This window comes from Suricata suricatta, chromosome 17 (genome assembly GCF_006229205.1).
Source record: "Suricata suricatta isolate VVHF042 chromosome 17, meerkat_22Aug2017_6uvM2_HiC, whole genome shotgun sequence".
NCBI lineage: Eukaryota > Metazoa > Chordata > Mammalia > Carnivora > Herpestidae > Suricata > Suricata suricatta.
This window is the reverse complement of record NC_043716.1, coordinates 52,423,799-52,448,478: the sequence shown is the minus strand read 5'-3', so window position 1 is coordinate 52,448,478 and position 24,680 is coordinate 52,423,799. Positions and strand designations below refer to the sequence as shown.

General features: G+C 46.2%; 2 protein-coding genes across 2 annotated transcripts in view; one reads left to right on the top strand and one right to left on the bottom strand.

The window, feature by feature from the left end:
- The first annotated feature begins 11,076 nt into the window (after nucleotides 1-11,076).
- LOC115282978 (CMRF35-like molecule 2) lies at nucleotides 11,077-19,352 on the top strand. Its single transcript, XM_029929237.1, has 5 exons — nucleotides 11,077-11,240; nucleotides 12,310-12,513; nucleotides 15,276-15,623; nucleotides 17,644-17,755; nucleotides 18,430-19,352. The coding sequence occupies exons 2-5, from the start codon at nucleotides 12,393-12,395 to the stop codon at nucleotides 18,686-18,688; spliced, it is 840 nt and encodes a 279-aa protein (XP_029785097.1). The 5' UTR covers nucleotides 11,077-11,240; nucleotides 12,310-12,392; the 3' UTR covers nucleotides 18,689-19,352.
- A 4,873-nt stretch (nucleotides 19,353-24,225) lies between these two features.
- Nucleotides 24,226-24,680, bottom strand: part of LOC115281470 (CMRF35-like molecule 1) — a 5,419-nt gene continuing 4,964 nt past the window's right edge. The window contains exon 4 of the mRNA XM_029926801.1: nucleotides 24,226-24,626. Within this exon, the coding sequence (XP_029782661.1) occupies nucleotides 24,521-24,626 (106 nt within the window). The 3' untranslated portion in view covers nucleotides 24,226-24,520. The remainder of the gene's footprint in view (nucleotides 24,627-24,680) is intronic.

Genomic DNA, 24,680 nt, shown 5'->3' with positions numbered 1-24,680 from the left:
TATGCCCTGGGGTACAGAAATCACATCTTATCTGCTCTTCTTTTTGATACTCCTCTCCCCTGGACTTGTAGGATCTCCAGAAGAATCCTGCATGCTTTCATCCAAGGTGTTGCTAAAAATACTGAACAGAGGAAATCTCAGGTTGAGCCTTTGGGGAGCTGATTGCAGATGGCTTGGCTTCTTTTCTGCAGGATGGTAGCCACCTGCCACTGTCCCTCTAGACAGGTGTGATGACAGGCTATTTGTTAATGCTTCACTTCTAGTTGAAGAAATATATCCTCACGTTTTTTCATGAGTTAATTAGCAAGATTAATAGGCCTCTTAACTCCTAGCACCCTAAGTAAGTGGCTCTCTTTGTACTGAGGAACTTACAAAGGCCTAGTCAGAGCTAAGGGGAAATGAGTGCAGGACGGACCTACTCAAATGAATAGTTTGGCAAAGTAACAGGATGCCACTCTGGCATTAGGTTACAAAAAGACTCTGGGGGTGCCTGGGTGGCTCAGTCAGTTAAGCATCTGACTCTTGATTTCTGCTCAGGTCATGATCTCACTGTTGTGAGATTGAACCCTGCATCCAGCTCAGCCCTGGGTGTGGAGCCTGCTTGGGATTCTCTTTCTCTGTCTCCCTCTACTCCTCCCCTACTCATTCTCACATGCGCGCTCTCTCTCTCTCTCTCTCTCTCTCTCTCTCTCTCTCTCTCTCTCAAAAAAAAAAAAAAGTCTCACTGGCTTCCATTTATTTACTGTGATGGAAGCCAGATACTATGTTGTGAACATGTTGAAGACCATATAGCAAGGAACTAAGGGGGCTTCTGACCCATAGCTAGAAAAGCCCTGAGTTCCATGGTCTGTGAACAACTGAATCCTGCCAGTGACTACATAAATGAGCTTAGCAACTGACCCATCCTCAGTCGAGGCTTCAGATGAGAGTGCAGTCCCATTCAACACTGACTTCAGCCTTCTGAAAAACCAGTAAACAAAGTCATGCACAATTCTTGCGAAATAGTATACGTTATTGTCTTAAGTCAAGTTTTTGGGTAATTTGTTGTGCAGAAGTAGATAACTATGATCCCATGAGTTGCCTAAGAGTAGGACCAGGAATGAAGGTTTATCTTTCTGCCTTCTCAGGATTTACCACAGTGTTGATACACAGAAATGTTGGTTGCAGTGATGGGAATCCACTGGTGAATCTAGGATCACCCCATCAGGGCAGGAGGCAGAGACAGGTCAATGTACATGCTCCATTTGAGGAGTGTGTAAAAAAAGGGTTTAATGTAGTGTGTTTTTTTCATTCAGATCTTACTTATCTCCAGGACTGCCCAGAGCCATGGCAGTGACTTGGCCAGTTTGATAACTTAACTCCTGGAATTCTCACATAGTCACTAATGAGTGACTGTGTAACCAAGACAGTGGGTCAAGATGGAGCAGGTGGTCAGCATTGTTCCATGTCCACATGAAGATTCATGATCATGCCTGGGGTGCCTGGATTGTAGGTACTTCATCAATCTTCTTTAAGAACTCTTGCCTCCAAATTGAAGTGGGCTTCCCTGGGCGGAGACGTCTCACACGTGTCTCTAGTTTGCAGCCAGAGAGAAGTGCCTAGTCCCATGGCCCTTGCAGAGAGGGGTGACTTGGAGGCCTGCATCCCCACCTCTAGTGTTTGCCCATGGGTATATCATCCCTGCTACTCCTGTCTGTATCCTTCACTGTAATAAACCTTTGCCATGACCTTAACTTGTTAAGTTGCATGAGTTCCTCCAGTGAATCACCAAACTAGTGAGAGATCATGGGACCCCTGGTGCAGAGTGAAATGGTGTTTAGGGGATAAAAGAGGAGCTTGTTGCTATGAAAGGAATGGAATGGGCTCTATTAATCCCTCCCTAAGCTCTATTATTTGGCAGAAGAGTGGCACCCCCAAAGATGTTCACATTGTAACCCCCAGCACCTGTGAATACTTTATCTTTCATGGGAAAAAAATACTTTACAGATGTGATCAAGTTAAAGATCTTGAGATAGAAAGATTGTCCTGGATCATCCAGTGGACCCATTGTAATTGTAAGCATTCCTATGAAACAGAAGCTGGAGGGTCATAGCTATAGAAACAGATGTGATGATGGAAGCTGAGGGTGGAGTGATGTGGAGCCATGAGCCACATGGAAGAAGGCAAGGATTCTGCCCTGGAGCTTCTAGGAGGAATGAAACCCTGTTGACACTGTGAGTTTGATCCAGCGAAACTAATTTCAGTTCCAACCTCTAGAACTTTAAATCTGGTATACATCCCCCCTCCTCTCTGTGACACTATAAAGGATATCCAGGTCGAAGATGCTTTCAACTATGCAGGGATATAAACAGCTGGACAAGAAGCCACCCCCCCAGAGGACCTGAATGTGACCACCATGGGCAGGCACTTCCCACAGGGCAGGGCTGGAGCTGCGGAAAGCTAAAAGGCTGAAAGGAAAGGATAGCCTGAGATCTAGCGGTTACCTGCCTCCCAGGACTGGGTGTGCTCTGCAGTGTCTGGGTGGGGCCTCACCAGGTGAGGAGACATGGTGCCATCAAGCTCCCCTTGTGGCCGTGGTTTTGGGTCACTCTCTATTTCAGCAGGTTCTTCCCCTTTCCTGATAACTTCGCAGCTTAAAATGGAGAAGCAGCAGAGGAAGGAAGCAGGTAACAAATACGGATAGGAAGTGACGGTATCAAGGGCTGGAACTCTTAGGCCAGAGGTCAGACGACAAGGATCTGGATGTTCTGGGGCCAAAGAGAGAGGACCATGCATTTGTTTGTAACTCAGTGCCTTCTATGCCTCCAGGTGACTGGGGTTGGGACTTGTCACTTACCAAATCTTCCCTGGGAGGAGGAAGTGGAGAAAAGAACGAAGAAAGTTCAGGAGAGCAGGCAACACACAGGTTCCACGAGACCACCACCACCTAAGCAGATTGAGACAATGTCACTGCAAGGCACGGGGTTAGGGGAACATTTTGTCAGCCCACAGGTGTGTATGTGTACTTGTGATATCAGTTGTTAACATTACACCAGGGTCTGTGCTTAGCACTTGGCATCAGGAATCTCATTTATTCCTAACACCAGTCCTTAAGAGATGGATACCACCATCTTTATGAAGAATCTGGGGGCTGCAGAGGTGCCAGGCAGGAGAGGTGTAGTCTCCTAAGCAGTGGAAGGCCAGTGGTTAAGGAGGACAACAGACAAGCTTCCCACGAGGAGTAGAGTAAAGACAAGCCAGAGGTCTGGTGTTTGGGTGTGCAGGGCCTCAGAAGGGCAGACCCCAATTCCCAAGAGGCCCAATGGAGTGACACAGCCTATCATGAGGCGGGGGAGGGTGCCTGGGGCAGTGGTAATGTGAGTGGTTGGGCCAATGAGCCATTGTAGGTAGAATTAGCAATGGCTTGGGGGTGCAGCCACCTGGCACCCAGGGTCCACTGTGGCATGTGCAGGCAGCAGGTGATTATTGATCATGCACCAGAAGGTCTCAGCAGGCTGCCCCAGTTGATGCCTTTGAGGAGCCAAACAAAGGATCCTGAATTGGTCTTGAGCTGCGGTGGAGAGTCTAGACAGAGGGATTTCAGTACTATTTGAAGAATTACTGCATTATGTTTAAAACCAGACTGAATAAATCAATGCCAAACTGCTGGCCAGAATCAAAGGGGGAAGTCCCATCACTCAGTTCGTGAAAACTTTGCTCTGCTTACTGAAACAGGTTCTGGTTGTAGACCTGGCTTCAAGGATGAGACTCAACAGCCTAGTGCAACCATTCTGCACAGCAACCTGATCGGTTAAGTATATGTTTACCCCAGAACTTGGAACTTGGAAATCCTGCTGTGGGGTGTACATCCCAGGAAATTTTTATGCAGGCCCATAGCTTGTGTGCTAGAGGATGTGCATTAGGCACTGTTCATGGAGGCAGGGAGTTGGGGGCCACCTAGGTGTCCAACATGGGGCACTGACGAATGGCCTTGGGTGTCTGCTATGAAATACAACCTGAAGCTGGAGAGAGCAAACTCTGTAACACACAAGGACATAAATGAGGCTTAAGAACTTGGTGCTGAGTGAAAACAGAAAAACCAGAATGAGATGGATGGCACAAAACTGTGTAGTTTTAAACATATGCATACAAAGCAAGCATATGAACATTATGATCACACCCTTATGGAAGCAAGGGTGTCCACTGAAGTCATGAGAATGGCTGTCTTTGAAGAGTGTGAACAGGAGATAGATTTGAAAACACCAAATAAAGTAATGACAAGTTTCAGGGGACTTTCCTGGACCAACAACCTCAACACAGAGGTTCCCGAAGAAACCTCCAAAGATAAAGCATAACAAAGCAAAACTGAAGACAGAAAACCTGGGAAAGTGTACCGGGGCAAGATTAGGATAGAATGATGTCATATAGGAGCAGTGGTGGCAGACTTCAAGTCGGCCAGCACTGGGCTTGGGAGAGAAGGCTTTATCTGCATCTTGAAGGAAGCTGAGAAGATGCAGGTGCCAGGGCAGGTGGCTGGGAGGCTGGATGAGCATCAGGAGAGCACTGTGTGCACTGGTTTGCTGACCTGAGGGAACATCTGCTGTGTGGGGACTGGAAATCATGTGAAGTGATTGGGGCACAGACGGTGAGCTGTGGAAGGCAGGGAGAGGCTGGAGGCCAGCCAGAAGTCAAGTCTTGTGTACGGCACCAGGGTCTGGACTTGACTAGAGCTAAGGTGAGACAGTGAAAGTTTGACAGCAAGGAAGACCTTGAATCAGACTTCAGAGTTTCCTCTTTTTCTTTCAAAACCACCAGCAACGTCTGCATTGTCCACACCCTGGTGTCTGGATTCAAGCCTGATTTGAGGACACCACGCCTCTCTACTCTGGAGACACTATTTCTATGGTAATAACTTAATACTGTATGATTTCCAGAAGTGGAGAAGTCCAGACACTGGTCTCTGGGAGACAACTCTCTTATGTGGCTCCATCTCCCCTACCCTGGTCCTTTCACTTCCTTTGAATCCTTTGAGGAATTTGTAGACTGTTTTCCAAAGTAGTTGCACCATTTTCCATTTCCATGAACGAGTATATGGGTTTTCTGACTTCTCGACATCTTTGTCAAGACTCACTCTCTGACTTTTTGTTGCTAGCCATTCTAGTGGGTGTAGTGTCTCACTGTGGTTTTGATTTGGATTCCTTGATGGCCAGCATTTCCCTAATGATGTCGTCTGTGCTCATCTTTGGACTGCCTCAGGGTTCTACCTCCTCCCTAGTGTGGTGGAGCAGACAGTAATAAGGGGAGTCCAGTCTTTTAGAAACTAAGCCTCCTCCCCTATGGCAACTTGCTGCAAATATATGTGTTTCAGGTGCTTCTCACAGTTGCTGGTGGGGCTGGGCAGTCCCCAGTCCTAAGGGCCTCCTGCTGTCCCCTGGCAGAATGGTTCTGAGCAGTGGGTAGACACCAGATGGTGTCATAGAAGCCATGCTCTCGATTGTGCAGTCTGCGGCCCCCGCCTACAAAGACATTGGGGTGATGGAGGTGAAAAAGAGGCTGTCCTTCCTTTTGAGAAAGTGATCTCCCTACTTCTTAGCCACTAAGCTCTTGGTTGGTTTCCTGCTTCCTCTACTAGATCCCCCCCAAATCCCAAAGGGTAACAAATCAGACTAAGGTTTGTGAACTTGATTTGATGAAGTCTGGTATCAGAACCTCTCTGTGTTTTTGTTTTCTTATCTATAAAGGAAATAATGGTGCCTACCTTACAGCTTTGTTGTGAACTTCAGAAATAATTTGGGGGAAGCCGCTAGCACTGTGCTCGGGGAAGAGAAGCAGTTATTGTTATAATTGGGACCCCAGCCCAGCTCCTCCTCAACATTGACCAGCCCAGACTTTCCCCAGAAGCTTCAGATCTTATCCCCATATTGCCAATTCCCACTCAGCTCCTAGCTGGAATATTTGATTTTCCACTTGCATGCAGAATCTGCCAGAAGAAAGACCCACACCTTTTGATGGTTGAACAGAACCCACTGATCTGGCCATCATACTCTTCCCTTTCTCCACAGGAAGTGAAAAAGATCTGTGATGTTTTGGGCTTTGAGATCCAGAAGTTTATGTATATTAATTTTAAAAAATCATGTTTTTCTTATTTCACTGTTAGACTTTAGCATTTTCAATAAATGTAATAACCATATTAATGATGATGATTTAGACATAGATTCTGAAGTTTAACTGTTATTTCCTTTATACCCACATCTTTTCAAATTTCAGTTCTTTGGGTTGATTTCTCTGTTGGGTGGAGTACTTTGAGTCTTTAAAAAATTTTTTTAAACAGTATAAATGGATAGTGTACATTTGGAGTCCTTGCATTTTTAAAATGTTTTTCTCTTTTTATCTACAAGGGAGAACTTTCTTGGACACTGATTTTTCTCGAAGTTCCATAGACATTGCTCCACTGCATATATATTAATTGTACACACACACACACACACACACACACACACACACCCATTTAATGTAAGGTATACATAGAAAAGACTACTTAAAACATATATATGCCATTTACAGAATAATTATAAATCAATATTTATATAGCTACCAATGAGGTCAAGAAATAGAACGTTGCTAGTACCCCAAAAATCTGCTTTCTGTTCATACCTTTTTCCTCCCCCATTAGATATGTCCATTACTCTAATATTTGTAACATTCATTCCTTTGATTTTAAACATCAACCTTATTGTAGTACATTTTACATAAAAGAAAAGTACAGTTCAGTGAGTTTTGACCACCTCCTTCCCTGTGACCAGTACCACAATCAAGATATAGGACATTTCAATTACCCCAGAAAGTTCCCTTGTGCCCCTTTAGAGACCACTCCCACTCATGCTCCAGGCAACTATTGATTTGATTTCTGTCACCTCTATATGAATTTTGTATAGTTTAGTCTTACCTACTTTGGGACTTCCTATATGGGATAATATTGTAAATACGTTCTATGACTTGCTTCTTTCACTTAACATTATGCTCGAGATTCAGCATGTTGCAGCTGTTGTGTGTCCATTTTCGTTGCTGAATAAGATTCAACGAATATACCACATGTACTTATCCATCCTATTGTTGATGAACATTTGGTTGTTGCCAGATTTTCCAGTTATGACCAGGACTACATTCTACAGTCATGCATAAGAAAATAAGGACAGTATATTAATCACTTGCCTGTTTGCTCTTACATCCACTCATTGGCTTTCTCTATCTATCATCTATCTATCTATCTATCTATCTATCTATCTATCTATCTATCTATCTATCATCTATCTATCTATCTATCATCTATCTATCTATCTATCTATCTATCTATCTATCTATCTATCATCTATCTATCTATCTATCTATCTATCTATCTATCTATCTATCATCTATCTATCTCCATCTATCCATCCATCTATCATCTCTTTCTCTCTCTATCTCTATCTTATCTATCTCTAAATCTATCTAGCTATCATCTACCTACATATTGATTTACACTAGTATGTAGTCTCTTATTATTGAGTAATTAGGGTCTTTTCAACTTTTCACTAATATATGTTCTGATTTCCATTTTTTTCTTAGCCTAGATTATGCAAAGCAGAAATAGAGGACCCAGAAAAGGGCCACTTGTAGAATTCTTTACACCCATTGCTAAATTGCATTATAGAGCCAGAGCAGCTTGTCTCCCACAAGGAGTGTATGGATTCCCGTAACACCACACCTTTGCCTGCCTTTACTATTACCTTAAAAACAGCATGACTAAGGGGTACCTGGGTGGCTCAGGCAGTTAAGAATTTGACTCTTGATTCTGGCTCAGGTCATGATCTCACAGTTGGGCTCGAGCCCCAAGTTGGGCTCTGTGCTGACAGCGCAGAGCCTGCTTAGAATTCTCTCTCTCCTTCCCTCTCTCTCTGCCCCTTCTGTGAGTGTGCTTGCTTCCTCTCACAAAAATACATAAGTAAATATGAAAAAACCCATATTGACAAATTTGGGAAAATTTATAATTTAGTTGTTTTCATATACCCATGTATTTGCTTGCCAGTGAGCTTACTTTTTTTTCTGAATATTAGCCCTTTGCCTTTCTTCTTCTGAGACTTGTAGGTTCACAGTCTTTGCCAAATTTTCTTTTAAGATTTTAAATCTCATTTTGATTTGTATAAGCTCTTTATGTGTTTGGCATTTCTCCCATTTTTCCTACTTTATTATTTGTCTTTTTTTTAACCACAGAAATGATTTAAATTTTATGTAATTAAATCTAGCTTGGTGATTGTATTTCAAGTTCTGTAAACAGCATGAAGACAGATGACATGATTCACCTGGAGACTGCCTATCACAGGACAGATTTCCCTGCAGGCTGCTTGTTCACACTCTTGGATGCCACACTGGATGGCTCCTCCCCTTTGCTCCCAGCCCTCCCCATCCATGGCCTCTTTTCTCTCTGCTTTTCTTCCAAGAACTTCTTGTGAAACACTGTCTTTACTCGTTGGCTCCATTTCCTCATCCCTCTTTTCTCTCCAGTCTCTCTCATCTGTCTTGACAAGGACCTCCATCACCCATCTGGTCCAGAGGTGTCTTCTCTTTCTGCATCTTACTTTACATCTCTGTAGTGTTTGATTCAGCCAATGGGCTCCTTCCTTCTGGAAATATGTTCCTTTCCCTGCTTTTAGACTCTCCTGGTTTTCCTCTTGCTTCATTTATTATTATTATTATTATTTTTTGCTGCCTTTTCTCCTCATTCCACACATGTTGCTGAGCTTGGGAACCTGGGTCCTGATACTCTCTGTCTATCCCTTGGGTAATGTTACCACTGTGAACTTCTAAATGTGCATCTGTCACCTGGACCACAGGTTGTACACTCAGCTTCCCACTATGCATCTACACTTGAATGTCTAATGGGCATGGAGAAACCCTTAGTTAAAGGAAAAGTATTTCAAGCAGAGGGAACAGCACATGCAAAGGTCCTGAAATGAGAAAGCATTTGATGCATTCAAAGAACAGGAAGGAAACCAGGGAGACTGTAGCCTGATAGGTGGGTGGGGAGGGGCTCATGTAAAGTGGTGGTGGGACAGAGGACCAATGAGAGAGAAGGAGTAGACTTTGGTCAGGTTGACTATGAGGTGCCACAGCAGCCAGAGGTGTCCCAAGGGCACAGCAGGGTTGTGGGAAATGGGTCTGGAGACACTGGGCAGGGAATCTGAGGTGCTGCTAGAGGAACAAGTTGGAGCTGCTGCTTCCTGGGGTGACATGGGGCTGTACCAAGCGGAGAAGCAGGGAGGGCCTAGAAGAGAGCGCCAGCTTCTTGGGCCAGTGAGGACCAAGCAGAAGCATCTGGATCTCTAACTGGGCCAGGTTGGACTCAGCCTGAACCAAGACTGGCCTGAAGTCACTCTGTTGGTTGCTTGGATCCTGAAAAAATGATCATACCACATGAAGTAGCTCCCATTACCCTCAAGATGAAAGCCCCAAGTGTTCTGCTTTCAAGGTTCTGCTTCCAATTACTAGCAGGAATGATCACTAGGTACTTGTGGTGAGGGACCTGTCCTCCAGACAAGAGGGTGCCAAACTCTTCTCATTAGAACCAGGTAGGAGGCACCTTAGGTTTTGTGGGCCAACTACTCAATTCTGCCCTTGTAGCAGAAAAGCTGCCACAGACAATATAGAAAGGAGCAAGTGTGACTGTGTTTCCATAAAACTCATTTAGATACTCGGAAATGGTAGTGTTGTGCAATTTTCATGCGTCATGAAATATTTTTCTTCTGATTTTTTTTCAACGGTTTAAAAATGTAGAAGTGTCCTTAGCTCATGAGCTATAGAAAGCCAGAGGGTGGCCAGGAAACATGGTTGTGGTTTGTACCCATCTTTCCCAAAGCCTTGCAAGCCTCATCATTTGCTAGCCTGATTTTATATTAATTACTTTACCTGAGCCTCCCATGCTGTTGGAAACAGTGACTTTGACTGTCACACCTCAGTGTGCCAATTCTTATGGAGGACTCTTTAACTCCTGTGGCTCCAGCGGGCCAAGATACATTGGTGCTTCCCTGAGGCTATCAATGAAATATGTGGATCCCAGATTTGGGCAGAGAGTTCTGCTCCAGTTACACATCTGATATAAACCTAAGGCATAAGCTCCTGTCCCCTTGTGGTTTTTGAAATGTCAGCCCTCTTCCTCTTAAAGCCCATACCCATTCTGATAGTCCCCATCCACCATCTGGTATCAGATCCTGTTCATGGTCTTGGCATTCAGTTCCCTTTAAATTTCTGGCACCTGGGAATTTCCTGTGCTTGATTTTGTTTTATTTGTTTATTTATTTATATATTTATTTGAGAGAGAGAGACAGAGCATGAGTGGGGGAGGGGCAGAGAGAGAGGGAGACACAGAATCTGAAGCAGGTTCCAGGCTCTGAGCTGTCAGCACAGAGCCCAATGCAGGGCTTGAATTTACTAACCATGAGATCATGATCTGAGCTGAAGTTTGATGCTTAACTGAATGAGCCACACAGGAGCCCCTCTTTTGTTTGGTTTTAAATTCACTTGAGTATCAGAACTTTTGGGGTTGCATTTTATTTATTTTATTTTTATTGATTTTTCTTAAAAAATTTTTTTACAGAGGGGAGAGGATGGAGAGGGAGGTAGAGAGAGAGAGAGAGAGAGAGAGAGAGAGAGAGAGAGAGAGACAGAGAGAGAGAGAGAGAGAGACAGAGAGAGAGAGGAGAGAGATAATGTAAAGTAGGCTCCATGCCCAGCACAGAGGCTGATGTGGGGCTCCATTCTAAGACCCTGGGATCATGACCTAAGCCGAAATCAAGAGTTGGATGCTCAGCTGACTGAGCCACCCAGGTGCCCCTTGGGTTTCATTTTTAGATAGGAGTTCCATGTTTGGAACTAGAAGAGAGTCTGTATTGACTCAGACTGCCATATTGCCTGGAATTTGTACTTTCTTATTGGATAATGAAAGGTGACCACATTAGACGTATTTTATAAATTTTTAAACCATTAGCGCTTGCCTTTGCTATTCCAATTTTCTTTATTTTATAAAAAAAAATTCAGGGATCAAGTTGGGAAAAAAATAAAAGGAACAGAAGAAAACAATGTAAAAGCAGAACCCAGGGGACCTAAGACCTGTTTGATGCTCTTGATGGGAGAATGAAAGCCTCCAACTGTTGTCTCTGCTGAAGAAATGACACAAGGGTACACAGGGTCATGCCTACTATCAGGTCTGCTCATTCTGGGTCCCCCAGGTAAGTGACTCGTCACATATATGCCAGCAGGAGCCATGTGGCTTTTTCCCTCTGGAGCTCAACGTGTATACTGTATTTCATTAGATATGGTGAAAGATGGAAAATAACGAATTGTGCTCTTACAGCAAGTTTGAAGTGACAGATGATCTGGTAGAGAGTTTCAAAAGATAGTGAAAGCTATAGGCTATGGGTATCAACCACTGGGAAAGAGAAGAAACTGATGGGGGTTATTTATCACTGGAATCACATGTTTAGATACCTGTGTCTTAGAGAAGAATGTGCCTCTGATGTGTAAATTGAATTGAAGGGAATGTACAGCTGATTGATAGACCAGATCAGAAGCTAGTCCTGGTCCAGGACTGTTCTAAAGATATTTAAGATTTTTACTGTGCAGTTACTACTACGTTCCAGGCGCTGTGCCAAGTGCTTTATGTTTGTTCATTTATTTCCTATGAGGTAAGAATGGTTACTAATTACTCTATTTTACAGATGAAGAAACTAAGGAAGACAGTGATTTAGCAACATGCCCGAGGGCACACGGGTAGTACTTGATGGAGGTGGGATTTGAATATGCATGACTCCAAAATCTATACCCTTAACTAAAACCTTATACTAAATTAGGTTAAGAACATACAAGCAGGTTGAGCGTCCCCATAGGAAATCAGAAAGTCAGGTCTGGAGCCAAGGAAGAGACTAGGTTAGGGTAAGAGGTATGAGGCCAACTGCATGGAGGTTATAATTGAGAGAGTTATGGGGAGTCCTCACCTCTGACCTTTAAGTGGGTGTGTTTTATGACCCCAAAGTAGGCAGCCAAAGAGCAGGAGCAGCTGGTTAGGTCAAGCAAGCAATCCCACATGAGAAGAAGAATGGGAAGCAGGGACAAAGTCTCACCCCGTCAGAGGTTTCATATATTGGGACTGACTTTCTTGGAGGCTTGGAGTATGACTCAAACATTATCTTGCCATTAAATGTAGGAAAAATCAGCAGATTTCCCATGTTGTTCTTAGTCCTTATCTCTGAAGAGATACTCTGAAGTATCTCTTGCCACTCTTCTCCTGTTTTTAAGCAGGGCTTCAAATTAGGAAGTGGCTAGAAGAAAAAGGAAGTAAATGAGAGAAAAAAACAAAGGAACTTTGAACAAGTAGAAGGTGGATGCCTCAGGCTCTGTCACAAACACCTGGATCCCAACTGGGACTCGGATTTGCTGGGGACACCAGCCTGAGAGACGGGACCATGTGGCTGTCCCCAGCTCTGCTCTTTCTCTGTTACTCAGGTGAGTGAGGCTGGGGCTTTGGGTACGTGGCATTGCACGGAGCGGAACAGTGGGTAGAAGATCTGTCTTGGGTTCAAGCCAGAGGTGAAGTCTCAGCACACACAGGAAGGACACATTCACTCATCTGTCTGTGTATCCTTCTATCTACTCAGACATGCATCTTCAGATCTTGCATACACTTATTGAGCACCAGCTGTGTGCCAGGACCACTCTGGGTGCTGTGTTTAAGAGCAACTTCTGCAGTCAGGAACTCATAGTTGAACCAGGGAGTCAAGCCACTATGATACAGTGTAGAACTTATTGTAGAAAGAGATTTATTTATACAGTGTGAAGATGCATAACAGGGCCCTAAACACTGCTCTTGATCAGATCCAAGTCTTCACTGAGGCTCCACTGGACATTGGTCTTGAAGGATGAATAACCTGTCAGAGTGGAAAGTGGAAATAACTTATGCAAAAGTGTAGAGATATTAAAGATCATGGAAATTTCAAGAATGAGCAATAGTTCTGTTTTGTCAGAGCGTAGTTTAAATGGGTTGGCAAGGTCTGTTAGTAGGAAGGATCTAAAATGGTATCCTTAGCACTCACCTCAAACCCTTGCTGGAACAAGATGTGGTGCAGGCAGGTAAATAAAATTGTCCATTGAAGGTTGGATTTTTAGAACAGAAACTCTTAAAAATAGGCATTCAACATGCACGAGAGCACATTCTCTGTGGGAAGTAAGTTTAGGGTAAAAATTAGACGGTATTCTTCATGTTTGTAGAATAATATTTATGACATGGAATCTGCCCAACATAATCATGGACTGTTCCAGAATAGTGAGTGGAAAAGGCAGAGATTTAAAGGAAGGATACCAGCTGAGTGTTACTAGCCAAAATATAATGTTCGTTCGTTCGTTCTTTCGTTCTTTCTTTCTTTCTTTCTTTCTTTCTTTCTTTCTTTTTTTAATGTTTTATTTATTTTTGAGAGAGAGAGAGAGAGAGAGAGAGAGAGCGAGAGAGAGCATTAGAAGGGGAGGGTCAGAGAGAGAGGGAGACCTGGAATCTGAAGACAGGCTCCAGGCTCTGAGCTAGCTGTCAGCACAGAACCTGACGTGGGGCTCAAACCCATGAACCACGAGATCGTGACCTGAGCTGAAGCCAGACGCTCAACTGACTGAGCCACCCAGGTGCCCCCATAATTTTCTTTTCGGTAACACAGGAGAGTAGACAGGATGATCTTCAAGGCTCCCCAGAGCCCTCATAACCAACGATCTTAGACTCAGAAAGACATTTAAGAGAGATGCATCTCCTTACACATGGGAGGTGCTCAAAATGTCTTAAATGAGGGTGGTGATGATAATAGATGTTTTCTGAATCACCATAATTAATAAAATGGGCATCCAAAGCAGTAGTGGCTGGAGCCAGCTTGCATCTGTTCACAAGAGCTTATCTTCCCAACACCGTGTCCAGTGACAGCATATTGTTGGCCTGAATTCAGTCATGGTGAGAGCATTTACACCACAGAAATTGGCAAGCAGTACAGACCATGGCTTCTCCTCAACTCCCCTCACCTGCCTTGCTCCTCACCCAGCATACATCTGCGCACATCTGCTTGCTCACATCTGATAAAACTGTCTAAGTGCCCTAGCCTGGGTGCAATTAAACTGGACTGGAAACCTCCCCATCCTTCCCCTTCCACCCCTACCCCCCCACTTCACGAGGACTGGCTGACTTCTCCAGCCCCATGTGGGCTGACCCTTTGATTCATTTGCAGCTAGGGTTCCTCCTGGGTCCAGATTTTGAATTTTGGTTTTTTTTTTTTTTTCATCCAGCTCCTGGCTCAGCTCCTTTCTGCTTGTCCCAGCCTTCTCCCGCCCACCACATGCACTGGTGTTATAAACACCATTTAGAAAAGTGTGATCACTTTACGTTGTTATGGAGGGACCTCAGAGAATGGTATGACTAGCCCGAAAGGGGAAGAGGAGAAGGTTGTAAGGAAAGATAGGCTCCGGGTATTATGAAGGGGGGTCAGGCTGGAGGGGGTCAGCTTGTGCCCCAAACCTGTGTCAAGAAGCCTGTTAGGGTCTCCTTGGGACCCAGCCCTTCTCAGCAATTTGTCATTCCTCCCTCACGGGTGGTCTGGATGAGAGCTGGAGTTTTATGTTTCCTCTCTTGAGAACATGTGGAGAGCAGAGTAAACAAGAAGTTGTACTCTTACAGAACAAGTCTGGATTGCCAGAAAACTTAGAATACAGAGCCTCCCTCCAAAGGGAAGTATTTTTTTAATGTTCCATAGGCAGATGTTTATTTATTTTATTTTTTTATCTTTTTTATTTATAAAAGTTGGTTTCCATATAACACCCAGTGCTCTTCCCCACAAGTGCCCTCCTCCATGACCATCACTCCTCAAAGGGAAATATTTTTGTATGTGACTGAATTTCATGCCTGGCCAAGACCACCAATCTAAGGACAGGTCAGGACAGTCCGCTCACTCTGCTGAGAACTAGCTTAGTTCCGATTCTCCTTGTCCCCAGGGGCCAGCATCCCTATGTGGTTATTCAGTGTTTCTGGGCTCACAGAGCACAGGTCTCTACTCCTCTTTCTGGCCATAGTCTCCAAACCTTCCGCCCTAGGTCCTAAGCCCAGATGTTCCTCCAGGTCCCCATACCTGGGTATGGAACCATCTATACCTCCCTGGCAAGTTTCCCCTTGGTCTTCAGGCAGCCAGCTGCTGATGGGTCCCATTGAGATGGAGTCCTGAGACATGGCTTGTGTTTTCCAGGCTCTTTGTCCCTGACGGGCCCCACCTCTGTGACAGGCACCTTGGGAGGCTCTCTGAGTGTGCAGTGTCAGTATGAGAAGGAGTACCAAGGGTATAAAAAGTATTGGTGCCGAGGGCAGTCTGAGAGCACATGTGACAAGATTGTGGAGACCAATGTAGAAGAGAAAGAAGAGAAGAGTGGTCGTGTGTCCATCAGAGACCATGCTGATAGCCTCACCTTCACAGTAACCATGGAGAACCTCACCGCGGATGATACTGGGTCTTACTGGTGTAGAATTCAGAATATATGGTTGCTGGACATATTGTCATATGACCCTTCAGTCCAGGTTAACGTGTCTGTTTTCTCAGGTAAGAGGTCTTCTCACTCCAGCAGCCAAGCTTATGGGACATGATTGAACATGGGGACAAGGATGTGCACCATGCTGAAGAGTGTCTTTAGGTCTTGTCTAGTCCTCAGTCCCAGCGGTGTTGGGAAGGGCCTATGATGAGGGCAGAGAGAGAGAGGCTGCTGACCCTTTAACCTTGGAATGGGTCGGGGTGCATCGCTCAAAGTGCTCTCACTTTCATAGGACAGGGGCTTCACTCCATGGCCTGGGAGGCCTCTCCATGCTGGACCAAAGCTATTTCCTTTGGCTCTTTGGCAACTTGCACCAAAGGAAATAAACTCTTCGTATATACATCTTTAGCTTGCTCACAGAACATTCCCTTTACTATACTGCCCTGAAATTAACCTTACTCCTCTCATTTCAAGAAATAGGCTTGTGGAGTGGAAGTTGCTCTTTCTCCCACCCCCATGTACTATACAGCAGTGAAGCGGCGTCCAAATCCCACCCCCCCATTACAACTTCCAACCTATTACTGTCCTACCTGCCTCCTTTAACATTTGTGTCATATGGCCACACCCCTCTACCTCTCCTTTGCACAGTCTTCCATCATCTTCTAGTTTACTCCCTAATCCCTGCCATTGTCTTGGGAGTTTTTAATGAATAACTAGTCCAACATACTTTTCTTGTGTTCCATGACTTTCTTGACTGCAGTGGCCTGCATTTCCACTCCCCAGAATCCCACTCCATGGCAACACTGCACATCTTGCTGTCATCCCAAAGTGGTCCATGTCCAGAACCCTACAACTCAGACATCATACTTTTGGACAGCTTTCTGTGCATCAGCCTTCCCGTACCCTCACCCCTGCTGGCCCTGTTTTCAACCTCACATATGCCTCTAGGCCTTTGATTCCTCTCTCCATTCTCTCCCCATTTATTACCTGCCCTGCTCCTGCCCTGATATTTCTTCCTTCCTCAACTCTCATGGAAGACTACATTTTCTTCTCTTAAGCACCCTCCACTCCTGTGCACCATTTTTCTACCCACCTCTCAAAAACTTCATCCCTAGATCCATCTTAAAATTAGGGTGACCGACCATTGGGGTTTGCCAAGGACTGACAAATTGCCTGGGATTCAGGCTTTCAGTGCTAACACTGGAGAACTCCCAGGCAAGTTAGGACAAACTGGTCCCTTACCTAAAATCTATCTGCTCCAGTATTGCTGAAGAACAGTCACAGAAGGCACCCATGGGTGTCAATACAAGTTCCTGGTTTCTAATATGACCCTCCCATTTTTCTACCTTACCAAGGGAATATGGGATATCAGATGTGAACTCTCTCAATTCTTTTCTTCTGCCCTTACAAACTTCTGTGCTACCTAACTTATCCTTCCCTCTTTCCCTTCTGGGTGGAAGGCAGTTTGCTTCCTCCTCTTCAAGAAAAATCATCCTGACCCTGGCTTCTCACCCTGTAGCTCCTTGCCTCCTCATTCCCATGAGCCAAATTCTCTCTCTGCTCATCTGTATCCTTCTTTCATCAATTATCTACACTCTTCACCTCAGCCTGGAAACTATCTTGTAATCCCTGTGGCCTCCGCTAGGCGTCGCCATCCCTAGCTCTCTCTTTTGATTGCCTGGAAGGTAACTGGGGTCCATGTCATTTTTTGTGCTCCTGCTGCACCTGATGGAGTTCCACCGCTGTGCCCACTTTCTACTGACCTGACTCCATCTATTTAGATTTGTCCCTTCCCCTCCTTCCTCTGGGGCTCCTTGTCAGCTGGGGAAGCCCCTGAGAGACCCCTGCTGTCACCCCAGGCAGAGTCAGACTTCGGATGGAAAGACCTGGCATTTATTAGAAGTGGCTCTTATGGCCAGTTCTGAAAAAGTCTCATTTGGTGCCTGAGGAGCTCACTCCATCCAGGCGCTGGCCTGGGTTTAGCTTCAGAGTCCCTCCTGTGAGTGGGTGATTGTGTGCAACATTGGTCCAGGTGGGTACTTTGTGTGTGGCTAAAAAGAGAGCAGCATCTGAAGTGTGATTTGTCTGTAGCACCAAGTAAAACCACAGGGAAGACCGCATGTGGAGCTGCATCTGACGCCTTTCCGGTGCTGAGCACCAAACAGAACTCCAGCGCCGAGGAGGTGTTGACCGACTGCTCGGGGTAAGGGGTCACAGCCTAGAGATCAGCCTTATGGGAACTTTGGGGGGTGTGGGAGGCTGGAAATACACCATGCTCTTTTTACCTCACTGTCCGCTGGGTTTTCTTCCAGTTCTGGTCCTGATTTTTATATTCTCCGTGGCTGCATGGGGATTCCTCATGGAAAATTCCACTTGTTCTGTGAACACTCTCCCACATGGGGGCAGCTACGGGCAAACAGGAGGCTGGTTCAATTGGACATGCAGCCCCTCCCATACCCACCTTGCCCCCTTTCCTTCCCCACCTGGTTCTGGACTCTGGGTTCTGGTTCTGTTCTCCAAAGCTCTTGGCTGTACCACAGATCCTGTACCAGGACTTGCTTGTGGGGTCTGGGGCAGGGAGACGGACCGGCTCCAGACTGTGTTCCGCCTCCCAGAGAACCCAGAAAGGGCTGTGATGTTTCTGTCAGGTCCTGCAGGGAAGGGACAAGGGTCCGCACTTTAAAGTGAGGATCATGATCATGGAAGGGGAGGGGGTACGGGCCCAGAGAGGTGTTGCCCCGGCACGTGCCCTTTCCAAGTTTGATCCTGAGTTATTTGGGTTCTGGAGTCAGGGCGCAGGGACAGGTGGGGAGAGAAGTGTCCTGGGGGCCTCCCCCCGAGAAGGCAGCTCACGTCCTGTCCCTGTTTCTCGCACAGGTCCTCATTCAGCAGTGTCCATTTGCTGCTCCTGGTCTTCCTGAAGCTGCCCCTGTTCTTGACGCTGGTGGGTGCTGTCCTCTGGGTGAACAGGCCTCTGAAGGGCCCTGGAGGAAGTCAGCCCAACCAGGAGAAGCTGTCATGTAGTGCACTGTCTCCGGGAATGCCCTGTTCAGGAATACAGTCCTTCAGACCGGATAGGAGAGACCTTCAGACTCTGGACTCCAGGGCAGGGGGGCAGAAGTGCCTGGATTCTTGAAGGGCCTGTCTTCTGGGGACATCGTTCCTGTGTCTCAAGGGAGAATCCTGGGTCCTGGATGGTACTTGTTCCAAATCCGCAGGTGCAGGAAGGATGGGTCTCCTGGGCCAGTGTTTGGGGTCCTCTTCTCTGTTCCAGATCTCCTGGCCCTTTGCCCTCATGCCTATCTCTCAAGGGCAAAAATTCTCTGGAAGTCGCTGGAAAGTCCAGCCCTTTACTCTTCTCATTGCCACAAAAAAATCTCAGCTCAGCATCCCCCAGGGTAATAACCACCTCCTTTTCACAGCCAAAAGGCTCCTTGAGGGCTTGTTCCCCACAGTCTCAGTCCTTGGTCTCAACAAGGCTTCAACCTCACTTGTGTCTCTGTGACCAGGAATGTACACTGTACTCAAGACTCTCTGCCTGGGCCGGCCATGACTGAACAGCTTTCGGTTAAAGCTCTGGATCTGGTTGGAGCAGAAGTGGGTGTCCCCAATATCACTCCTGGAATTCACCCTGGTGGGTGGATACAAGGCCACTGGGCGGTCCGCTGCAGCAGAAGTCTGGCTGAAGCCACCTGTCTACAGCTGGTACTTTCCACAGGAGAAGCACACAGCTTTTTTTTTTTTATGGTTTTTATTTATTTTGGAGAGACAGAGACAGTGCGATCAGGGGAGGGGCAGAGAGAGAGGGAGACACAGAATCCGAAGCAGGCTCCAGGCTCTGAGCTGTCAGCACAGAGCCTGACGCGGGGCTCGAACCCACGAACCATGAGATCATGACCTGAGCTGAAGCCAGACGCTCTACCGACTGAGCCACCCAGGTGCCCGGCAGACAGTTTCTAAAGACAAGGTGCAGGACACAGACATGAGGAGATACCTCCCCACATTGAGTTGGCAGAATGCCACAGCCACCATGGGGCACACCAGCCCTGGAAAGGGCTCTGTTGGGTTTGAATGTTTGTCAACGGCTCCCTCCCTGACGTTTGCAGCCAGGTGCACAGTCTGTTACAAGCGCGTGTCACCATGTTCACGCAACTCCTCGTGTGTAGAACAGCCCTCTCCTCTCCACCAAACCCAAGCCTACTCTCTGCCAGTTTCCGGAAAACACTCAGCTCTCTAGCACTGAGTTTGCAAGCAGGGCTGCCATGCTCGGAACCCGAATCCTGGTGTGGTTTCCACAAGGTCAGGGCCATTCGCGGCACCTCAAGGAGAGCTGGGACTGGCCCAGGACTCTGCTGGAGGAGAAATTCAACCAAGGAGCACATACTGACTTTATTAATAATCCACAGTCAGGGCGATATAGGAAACACAATGATGGGCAAGAGAGAAGCTTATGATGCACTTTATTCTGTTTCAAGCATCTGGTTTTTCTTTACCTTTCCAGATAAATTTTTGAGTAACTTGTGTGTATCTACCAAAACAATCTTGCTGGTATTTTGATTGGAATCATTTGATTTGATTATAGATCAATACCGAGAACATTGCCATCTTTACTATGTTGAGTCTTCCAGTCCATAAACACGGAACCTCTTGTAATTTACTTAAATATTCCTTGGTTTCACTCACCAGTGTTTTGTAAATTTTAGTACCTGGATGTTGCATGTGTTCTGTTGGATTTATACCCGGGTATTTTGTCTTCTTTTCAAGCACTTGTGAATAGCACTGTGCTTTTCATTTCATTTTCTACATGTTCATTGCTAGTTCACAAATAGGATTGTGTGTGTGTAAGTGCATATATGTGTGTGCATGTATATGTATATATATTTGTGTGTGTATGTATATGTGTTGGTGTATGTGTGTGTGAATGTATTTATGTGTATGTGTGTGAATGCATGTGTGCACGTTCATGCATGCATGTGTGTCTCTGTGTGTGTCAGTGTGTATGTGCATGCATGTGTCTCTGTGCACATGTGTGTATGTGTGTGTGTATGTACATGTATATGTGTGAGTGTGGGCGGGTGTGTGTATGTGTGTGTATGCATGTGTGACTGTGTGTGTCAGTGTGTGTGTATGGATGTGTCTCTGTGCATGTGTGTGAGTGTGTATATATGTGTGTGTGCACACGTGCATGTGTGTATTGATCTTTTAGCCTGTGATTTGTTAAATTCATTTACCAGTTCTAGCAGTTTGGTAATTTTTTTTGGTAGATTCCTTGAGATTTTTCTACACAATTATGTTGTCTGTACATAGGACAATTTTATTTTTTCCTTCCTAATCGGTGTGCTTCAATGGTGTTCTGGAGCCCTAGGGAGCCCCCGGAAGGTCTTAAATGCTCTGAGGGCCCTGTGGCACATGTAGCATCGTGGACCCACTGTTTTCCAGCATTTCTGCTTTTAAAAAAGAAGCCAGAAGAGAAATTGCTCATGTTTACATGTAGGCAACAACCTCCACTTATCCAAGTAAAACAGATTCCTAAGTTCATGCAGTTCACGGATGCCTTCTGTGACCTGTGAGTAAAGCAGAGAAAGTGCAGAGCATCGCTGTGTCTCCTGTATTTACACTGGGGCCATATGGTGCCCCAGCAGGCTCGGGAACTGACCTTTCCAGGGGACAGATGGACTTGCAGGATCGCTGTGTGGACCTCCTTGGGGAAGGGCCAAGTCTGCTCCCTGGCCTTGTGACTGGGGCCCTGGGTGCTCAGCTCTTCTGGGCTCCTCATTCTTAAATGTGATGTGAAGGTACTACACTAAGATTCTTCCATGTGGTGGCTCTAAACAGGACTGTAAACTTCTTGACACTCTGTTCTTGAGAGTTGGGGGTATGTCCCCTTCCCTTGAGTTTGGGTGGGCCAGGCCTGTGCAGCCAGGAGCCTAGAGCAGATTCCCAACTTTTCCCCATAATTATCCTCCTAAGGAGCCTGTTTAGACATTTTCTTTTACTATAAGCCCCCTCCTCAATGGATATGAAATTTTAAAACCAAAGATATACTATATAGGCCTATGTTCTATACATCGATCAATTAATCCATCTATCAACTGATCATTTATGTTTTGTATATAAAAATAATTTTTTTGTATAAAACAATATTTTTTTTCACCCTCAAAGAAAACAGTGTTTATCCCTATCAGACAACAGAATGCATGGAGAGAGTATGGTGGCAGTGACGCTGTGTGACTCCTGAGGCCAGCCCGAAGGAGCCCTGTAGCCCGGTCCTTCGTCTCTTGAAATGCTTGCTCTGGATACTTACTTCTCAGAACTCAGCTCCACGCAGAGAGGCCTCCTGTAGGATCTTGGGTCAATGATTGAGATTGAGGTGAGTCTTGGTGCATGTTCCAGACACCCTGAAAAGAAGCTTCCAGGTGACAGCAGTACCCAGCCATTGAGGTCCTACCCTCCGTCCCCCACCAACCACCACCATAATGTCTTCCCAGCTGAGGCCCCAGACTTTTTGGGGGCAGAGACAGGCCATCCCTGCTGCACCATCCCTGCTGCACTCTGTCCGAATTCCTGACCACAGAATCTGGGACATGACAGAACTATGGCTGTTTCGTGCCCCATGGAAGACGGAAGATCTAAACAGAGGGAACTGGACGTTCCAGCCCCAGGCAGGACGGTTCGGAGGAACATGCTGCCTCTGCCAGATGCACAGCGGGCTGGGGGGGAAGGTCTCTGTGAGACTCAGCACCTTGGCGGGGACCTGGGGCAGGACTCCCCATGTGGTATGGTAACCCGCGCGCACAGCCTGCTGGGCCTGAAGGTCTTGCGCTTTCCTGAGGCGTGAACCAGAACCGTGTGGGCGGGAGCTGTGAGCTCTGTCGGGAGGGTTCCCCACAAGAAGCCACCCGCGGCTGCAGAACACACCCCTGCCCACCCACACCCTCTCTGCAGGACCTCAACTACGTTCAAGGAAGGTTCTAGTCGAAAATGAACCAGCACCTTTCCTAACTGATGGATGCAAGGAGACGAACACATTGCCAGCACAATGCAGCTGGAGACGTGTCAAGACATGTCTCTGAAGGCAAGGAAAATACAAGCAAAAATGAACTTTTGGAACCTCATCAAGACAAAAAGAATGGGTGATGGGCATTGAGGAGGGCACTTGTTGGGATGAGCACTGGGTGTTGTATATAAGGGATGAATCATGAAATCTCCTCCTGAATCCAAGACTACCCTGCATGTTAGCTAACTTGACAGCACATTATTTTTAAACAAATGCAGCTGGAGAACTTGCTTCGTGAGCAGCAGGACACAGGACACAGGGGAGGAGCCCAGACAGCCAGTTCTGCTCAGTCTCAGGGAAATTACAGACCACACAGCTTCTCTAAAGAGGAACTCAGAAAAGAGATATAGGTCCCCAAAATGGTTCAAGATAAAAGATAGAGACAAAAAAGAAAGAAAGAAAAGAAAAGAAGAGAAAAAGAACAGACAGAACTCAGGAAGAATGTAAGTAGAAAAGAAAAAAACAACCCCAAAACCAAAATGGTTATTGAGAAGAAACACATATACTTTGTGTAAGGTTTAATAGATGGAGGCAGAGGCAAGAGGAAAGAGAGAGACCAAGTTATGGAGCCAAGAGAGCCTTTATTGGAGTCTGCAATTCCCGGGCGAGGTTCCGTGACTCCGGAGTGGGGCATCAGGGAAGTTGTGCCTGGTATGGGAGAGCAAGGTGTTTTATGGGTGCAGAAGTTCCGGGTTTGAGCTCAGGTGGACTGATCGCCACTTAGGGTCATCTTTGGACGGTGGCAGGATTCAATTGGCTGTTCACTTCGGTGGGGTGGGGGATGCTGGAATTCCACGGTGAGGCTTTCCAGTTTGAGACAGTCCAGATTGGAGGGTGGGGGGTCGTCAGTCCCTGGCGGTGCCTGGAACTATTATCTGACCTGCAATAAAATGGCCGCTGGTGCTTTTCAAATGGTGCGGGTCATTCTAGGTTTGCAGGTGGGGGTTGTCAGTGCACGCAGCTCTCCACAGCAACGTGGCCGCTCAGTCGCCCTCCCCTGGCAACTCTTACACTTTGAAAATTAAAGAAAAAACCCAACTTGTGTTGTTAGTTTTTGATGAGTGATTGGGAGGAAGTTGAACACAGAGCGTTGCTCAGCTGGGGTGAGGTGGAGGCAGGGGTTAGGGGTGTGCAGGTGCAGAAAGGCGAAAGCTCAGGCCAAACCCAGGAGTGGGTGATGGTGGGTCTAACTGCCTGGGGGATGGACAGTGTCACGGACGAGAAGGAGACAAATCTGTCCCATCTCAATGGGAAAGTCCAAACGGTCCCTGGAGTCCCTGTACTTAGGGACCAGTGAGGCCAAGGGACAAATAGAGGGACAGAAAGGAGCTGTTCTGGTGATGACTAGGTGAATCCCCTGTGTGTGGATGTAGATAAAGGGACAGGAATATTTGCGTTGTTTCAAAGCCCCTCCCTGCAAAATACTTATTACTTACAGAGGGAAAAAGAGTAACTTCAATGAGTTTCAACAAATTTATACTCCCAACCACCCAGTTCCCAGACACATTCTGACTCTAGCGCTGGATTTAGAGTCACTTCTCACATCTAGAATGGAAGGGTTGTCCTCCTACATATAAAACATTGAAAGAGTGCCGCACCAAACAATCTCCAGAGAGTTCAGGAAAGCCAAAGATTTTTAATAGGGAATGTATGGTGCAAACAGATTAGATGAAGATTAGGTGATGGTCCAACCCTGTCTTCAATCTTATACATTGAAGGAATTCTTTCTTGGAGGCACCAGCACAGCAGCAGGTGGAATCAGCGGACTTCTGTGCAGCTGGCCCATCAGGGGTCTGTGTCCATGTGGGCACACGTTGAACTTTTTGGTTTAATCCAGGTTTTATGCTTACTGGTTGGTCTGCATTTGGAAACCCCACCACTGGCCAGAGTCCTGAACAATGTAATAGTTATTTATCCTTGGCAGAGCCACTCGAGGGCCACAAGGAGAGGAGGTACCAGGAGGATCCACACAGGAGGATTCTGTGCTGCTGCTACATTGAAGGCCAAGGTCCCCGACCTGTGCAGGGCAGTGAGGGAGCCAGAGTTTATTCCTGACGTCAGGACGAGGGGA